This window comes from Rhincodon typus, chromosome 20, assembly GCF_021869965.1.
Source record: "Rhincodon typus isolate 14 chromosome 20, sRhiTyp1.1, whole genome shotgun sequence".
Taxonomy (NCBI): Eukaryota; Metazoa; Chordata; class Chondrichthyes; order Orectolobiformes; family Rhincodontidae; genus Rhincodon; species Rhincodon typus.
Genome location: NC_063351.1, coordinates 47,856,421 through 47,863,632, shown reverse-complemented (window position 1 = coordinate 47,863,632; position 7,212 = coordinate 47,856,421). Strand labels below are relative to the sequence as shown.

Sequence of the window (7,212 nt, the reverse complement as noted above, 5' to 3'; positions counted from 1 at the left end):
TCTTTTGCTCCTCTGATGCTGCTTGGCCTGCTGTGTTCATCCAGCTCTACACCGTGTTATCTCAGATTCTCCAGCATCGGCAGTTCCTACTATCTCTGAGTCAATTTATCACCAGGAATGCTTTGAGTTGTCAGTTCTGTCATGGACTGGTTAAAGTTACTAGACTAGTGATCATTCGGAGTTCTGACCCCACGATGACAGCTTCTAAGTCTCATTTCTAACAAACCTGGTCATTTGGAGGCTAGTGTAAGAAAAAATGATCCTGAAAGTTGCCAAATTGCTGTGAATATGGAACTGCCTCACCTCAGGGAGTGGATTTTTGCCCCTTTCCTGGTTTTGGATGATGAGTGACTCCAAATCCACATTATATGTTGGCACTTTAGTGCCCTCTAAATTGGCAGAACAACACACACAGTTGCTAAGCCATTTACCACCATTGGGGGTACCCTGGGAAATGTAGCCTTCTCAAGATCCTGAGAATGTTTGCTGTTACACTTTACAGAACAAAGACAGGAGAAACTCAGCAGGTCTGGCAGCATCTGTGGAGAGAGAAAACAGACTTAATGTTTTAGGTCTGGTTCTTCAGTCCTGCTCAACATTGTCTCTGCTTTCTGTCCACAGTTGCTGCCAGACCTGCTGAGTTTCTCCAGTAATTTCTTATTTTTGTTGCTGCAGTTTTTTTTGTTTGGCTAGTGTTATGCTTTAGGGAGCTATTACAGTAACTTGTTTAGTGGTGACATAACTTTAATGTCAATGAGCTACAATCCAGAACCCTAGGCTAATGCTTTGGAACTGGGTTCAAATCCCACCATGGCATCCTAATGGTGACCACTGTCAATTGTAGTAAAAAAACCCATCTGGTTCACCAATTCCTTTAGGGAAGGAAACTGCCATCCTTACCTGGTCTGGCCTACATGTGACTCCAGACCCACAGCAATGTGGTTGACTCTTAACTGCCTTCTGGGCAATACATATTGGCCTAATCAGTGACGCCCATGTGCCATGAAAGAATATAAAACAATCCTATTTCCTTTAGATGAAAAGACTGTGCTGCTCTATACCTATTATTTAATTTATATTCCATGATAATTGCACCCCTGGATTAGCAATGAATATGGTTGGAAAGTCTTTACAATTTCTCATTGTTGTCTTGAGGGCTTTAATCTGATCAACCCAGTCACTCTTCACTGAAGAAACAGAGCAGAGCTCCCTGACATTTCTCTCATCAATTCCCGATACCCAGCAATATTTCTGTTGTTCTTGTTGTACACATCCAAAGTTGTTTTTAAGTTAGGAGCAGAGATTTTATTTTAGTCTAAAATGGGTAAATAATTCAGACCTCCATAATCTGTTCCTCCAACAGACAATAACATCTATACTGCCACGCTGTATGGATTCCATGGCGCACAGGCAGATATAAAGAGGAACTTCCAAAAACGCTCCCTCAGAATGGATGATTCTCTCCCTTACTCACTGAACGGTAAGGAAAATTATTCACTTCTTCAGTTGTAATCCGCCTGAGATAAATTGCTCTGGAGTGAAGTTGAAAGCTCTCATTTTTAACCCCGAGATAACTCTCAGGCTCCTCTTCCCCATGTTTGTAAAAGCAGACTTGGGCTGAGCTGGGAGACCACACCTTAGGAAGGATATATTGGCCTTGGAGCACAACAAAGGTTTACAAGAATGATAGCTGAACGTCAGGGGTTAAGTTATGAGGAGAGATTACACAAATTAGGCCTGTTTTCTTCAGAACTTAGAAGGTTACGGGGAGATCTGATGAAAGTATTTAAGATATTAACAGGAAAAGACAGGGTAGATAGAAACTATTTCCATTGGTTGGGGATTCTAGAAATAGGGGCATAGCCTGAGAATTAGGGCCAGACCATTCAGGAGAGACATTAGGAAGCACTTCTACGCACAAAGGGTGGGAGAGGTTTGGAACTCTCTTCCACAAACAGCAATGGATGCTCGATCAGTTGTTAATTTTATATCTGAGACCGATAGATTTTTGTTAAGCAAAGGTATTAAGGGATTATGGGCCAAAGGCAGGTATATGAAGTTTGGCCACAGATCAGCCATGATCTTATTGAATGGCGGAACAGGCTCGAGGGGCTGAATGGCCTACTGTTGTTCCTGGATTTCTGGAAGCTGACGGGTTTATTACGAATCAGTAAAGCTGGCTCAATCTGTCTGCTGGTCATTGGCTCGCTTGAGAAGGAAATCTGACGTTCTTCTCAGGTCAGGCCTACATGGGACCAATGATTGACCATAAACTGCTGTGTGGAGTAGCCCAGTAAACCACTGAAGGACAACTGGGGCTGGATAATAATGGCCGGTCATGACCACAGTTTAAGACGGAATGTTGGAATTAAATGGCTCCATGTTTACGAAGCAAACTTTCTTGTTGTCACTTGGAGTGCAAAGTTCAAGGGCCCGAGGAATTGAAATTAAAGCAGAATGCTGAATAAGGAATCAGTCAGCCCCTGAATCGGGGGCGGGGGGGGAGATGGGCTAACTTCAATCTTTCCTTCTTTTCTCTAACCTTCCTCCCCTCATCCCCACCCCCAAAGCTTTTCAAAACGTTTGTGGAGCGTTCAGTTTTGGTGCCTTTATCTGTGTCAGCTTGTCATGAATCTCTTCTGTACCCCACAGTGCAGTGGGTGCCCTATTGTTGAATATATTTATAAATTTAAGGAGGAACAGACAGATTTTTAATTAGTAACGGGTTGAAGGGTTGTGGAGAACGGGCAGGAAAGTGCAGTTGAAGCCAAGATGAGATCAGCCATGACCGTGTTAAATAGTGGAACAGGCTGAAGGGGCTAAATGGCCAACTCCTGTCACAGTTCTTAACGTTGTCACACATAAGGTCATGATAGACAGATTTTTAGACTCTCGGGTAATCTAAATATTGGGGAGCAGTCAGGAAAATGGCCAAGATCCTGTTGAGAGCTAGAAGGGGATGGATGGGACAAAGTGCCTTGATGAGCTTGACTCATTGCTGTGTCCTTCTTTGTAGATGTAACCTTTATTGATTCGGTCTTGGTGACGGAAAGTGTCAACAGCTCGGTGGGAGATGACGACAAGATTTACTTCTTTTTCACGGAGAAACTGAGCGAAGAGAATGCATTTGACGGGAAGCCATTGGTCACGAGAGTGGCTCGTGTCTGTAAGGTAAGAGGATTTCAGAGCTGTGTGTGTGCGCGAGTGTGAGTGAGTGTGTGAGAGTGAGTGTGTGAGAGAGTGTAAGTGAGTGTGAGTATGTGAATGAGAGAGATACAGCCCTTAATGAATTCTGTCTGTGAAACATACAGGCCAAAAGGTTCTTGTGGATGCAAGTGAGATACAGAGCTGAATCCCACATGTTTGTTTCCATTGGCAGAACTGCAAAGTAGCAGTGTTAATTAGCAAATTAACTTCACTCATTGAGTAAGATAAAAAGGTTCGTGCGAGGGCTTTCTTACAGGTCAAAAGTAAAGTCAACCTGGTCTTACCTCATGAGGGAAAGAGAGATGACTGGAAAAGCTCAGCAGGTCTAGTAGCATCTGTGAAGGAGAAAACAGAGTTAACGTTTCGGGTCCGATGACCCTTCCTCAGAACTGATGGTAGGTGGGAAAACGTCAGTTTATATGCAGAAAATAGGGAGGTGGGTGGGGTAGGGAGTAAACGATAGGATAGAGCTCAAAGACAGAGAAAGACAGTTGGACAGACAAAGGAGTTGCTAACGATCAGGCTGGGAGGGTGAATATTAACAACTATTCACCCTCCCAGTGATAGTAGGAGCTGCCGATGCTGGAGAATCCGAGACAACAAGGTGTAGAGCTGGATGAACACAGCAGGCCAAGCAGCATCATAGGAGCAGAAATGATCGTTAGCAACTCCTCTGTCTGTCCAACTGTCTTTCTCTCTCTTTGGGCTCTATCCTATCGTTTACTCCCTACCCCACCCACCTCCCTATTTTCTGCATGTAAACTGATGTTTTCCCAGCCACCATCAGTTCTGAGGAAGGGTCACCGGACCCGAAACGTTAACTCTGTTTTCTCCTTCACAGATGCTGCCAGACCTGCTGAGCTTTTCTAGCAACTTTGGTTTTGTCCCTGATTTACAGCATCCGCAGTTGTTTTGGTTTTTATTTAGAGAGAGATGACTGGTGGGTGTTTAACCTGAGGGTCACCACACCTCAGGCCAGGGGGAGAGGATGAGAAGGAGGAGGGTCCTCCATGGTAACCCCAGCTGGTGTGGGTATTGAACCCGTGTCATTGATGTTACTCTGCATCACAAACCAGCATCCAGCCAACTGAGCTAAACTGACCATAAATAACCCTAAGGAGCTGCGGCTGCTGGAAATCCGAAACAAAAACAGAAATTGCTGGAGAAACGCCGAACTGAAGAGGGGTCACTGGACCCGAAATGTAAACTCTGTTTCTCTCTCCACAGATGTTGCCAGAGCTGCTGAGTTTCTCCAGCAGTTGTTGGTTTTGTGAGCTAACCTGACCCCTATCTTACTTTTACTGTCATCCAGGAATCATAGAATGCAGCCTGTTATAGAACATAGAACATAGAACATTACAGCGCAGTACAGGCCCTTCGGCCCTCGATGTTGCGCCGACCTGTGAAACCAATCTGAAGCCCATCTAACCTAAACTATTCCATTATCATCCATATGTTTATCCAATGACCATTTAAATGCCCTTAAAGTGGGCGAGTCTACTACTGTTGCAGGCAGGGCATTCCACGCCCTTACTACTCTCTGAGTAAAGAACCTACCTCTGACATCTGTCCTATATCTATCACCCCTCAATTTAAAGCTATGTCCCCTCGTGCTAGCCATCACCATCCGAGGAAAAAGGCTCCCGCTGTCCACCCTATCTAATTCTCATGGCACATTGACCATGTTATTGGGTTTACCGTATTTCTTGCTGGCAAGGAATATTCATGGATCATTGCATTCAGAAGGACAGTGCAGTATTGTGCAGTTCTCGGTGTTCACAAACAGTTTTGCTGTGTCAGCTGGTGTGAGCATTGCTATGTAAGGGAGTATATCAGAATAGCTCACTAAAGAGGCAGGTATGCTTGTGGTGGTGGGAAAGGATTCTCCCTTGTTCCCCTGCTTTCTGCTTCTATCCTTCTTGTCATTATTTCAATTGTAATACCTCCGAAGCTAAATTGTTAGTCATAGAGATGTACAGCACGGAAACAGACCCTTCGGTCCAACTCGTCCATGCTGATCAGATATCCTAAATTAATCTAGTCCCATTTGTCACCATTCATCCCATATCCCTCTAAACCCTTCCTATTCAGATACCCATCCAGATGCCTTTTAAATGTTGTAATTGTACCAGCCTCTACCACTTCCTCTGGCAGCTCATTCCACACACGCACCACCCTCTTGTGTGGAAATACCCTCAATGCTTTGTAATTCCTCACTTCCCTCAGTGTTTCTTCACCCTGGGATTGATCTAACACTGAGAGACAGAATACTAGCAGTGGGAAGGCCACTGAAGACTGAGATGAGGAGAAATGTCCTTACCCAGAGAGTGGTGAGCCTGGGGAATTCTCTACCACAGAAAGTGGTTGAGGCCAAAACATTGAATGTTTTCAAGAAGGAGAAAGATATAGTTCTGGAGTTATAATGTTATACAGCACGGAAACAGACCCTTCGGTCCTACTCGTCCATACTGACCAGACATCCCAATCTGACTTAGTCCCATTTGCTAGCATTTGGCCCATATCCCTCTAAAATACTAGAGGAATTAAAGTGTATGGAGAACAATTGAGAACAAGGACTGTTTTGGACAATCAGCCAGGATCATATTGAATGGTAGAGCAGGCGTGAAGGGCTGAATGGCCTACTCCTGCTGCTATTCTCTCAGTCTTAATTGTTTAGGAATTGGATACCAGAGTGGATGGGTGCCTGGGGGCTATTTCTATCTGGAACGATTAGCTTCACTGGGCTTGATGGTCATTCTACTGGTGTCCTATTTTGCCACCTACAGACCATGGACTTAATTCTGTCATAAAATAAATCAAAGAATTGCAGATGCTTGAAATCTGAAACACAAACAGAAAGTGCTGAAGAAACTCAGCAGGTCTGGTGGCATCTTTGGAAAGAAAAATAGAGTTACGTTTTGAGCCCAGGGATCCTTGAAAAACACACATACACACAAACATACACCAGATAATGGGAAAAGTTGATTTCTCTCTAGAATACTTTAGTTTGGAGGAAAATACAGCTTGAGTGAATAATAATTGGTTCTTGGCAGGCTTAAAAAAAGGATAAGTTGGATTGTTTCAGGTGTTTTAATTAATGGTCAGTGGGCACATGCAGTTGTCACTGGGGTCTTGGCAGACACAGTTTGCTTTAGGAGACTAGTATTGAGGAGTCCTCCAGATGCTCTCCAAGAGGACCATGTGGGGTTCAGACTAGACCCACAGCAAAGATATTCCAGAAAGGCAGAGAGGTGAACTGGGCAGCCTTTCCCTCAGAAGCTTTATTTTTCTAACTAAACAATAAACAAGACAGCCATAAGGCATGGTGGCTCAGTGGTTAGCACTGCTGCTTCACAGTGCCAGGGACCGGGGTTTGATTCCAGCCTTGGATGATTGCATGGTGCTGCGGTTTCCTCCCACAGTCCAAAGATGTGCAGGTTAGGATGGATTGACCGTGGGAAATTATCCATAGTGTCCAGGGGTGTGCAGGCTGGGTGGATTAGCCATAGGAAATGCAGGACTTATGGGGAGGGGAGTGGGTCTGGGTGGGATGCTCTTCAGAGGGGTGGTGTGGACTTACTGGGCCGAATGGCCTGTTTCCACACTGTAGGGATTCTAGGATAAAACTGAAACAGGCAATTTCTAAGAAGAGTCCATGAAATTAGTAATTTACCAGAAGTATCTTTTTAAAATAATTCCTGTATTGACCATTTTTAAAAAAAAATTATCCATAGAACTTGGAATAAATCCATTTTTCTAAGATCCATCAAAACGCGTCTTCAAAAAAAAAGCCTTTGTAACGGGTCTGCGAGCTCAATGTGTTCCTACGACATTGCATTGCCCAGTCTAATAAGAGAGGCACAAACGCATGAAATGGCAATGCTTTGGAAATGGGGATGGGCGAGGAATACTGAATCCACTTCAGGATAATCCATGATTTTAGCGATGGAAAGGGATCGGTATATACCGCAGGGCAAGAGTTATAGCTGGGGGAAAGGCAATTAT

The 7,212-nt window shown here is 44.3% G+C and overlaps 1 protein-coding gene across 1 annotated transcript in view; it reads left to right on the top strand.

Annotated features, from left to right (window-relative positions):
* LOC109925552 (semaphorin-4G-like) overlaps positions 1-7,212 on the top strand; it is a 29,661-nt gene that overhangs the window by 18,465 nt on the left and 3,984 nt on the right. Inside the window, exons 6-7 of the mRNA XM_048609231.1 lie at positions 1,364-1,480; positions 3,017-3,171. Coding sequence (XP_048465188.1) covers positions 1,364-1,480; positions 3,017-3,171 — 272 coding nt within the window. The remainder of the gene's footprint in view (positions 1-1,363; positions 1,481-3,016; positions 3,172-7,212) is intronic.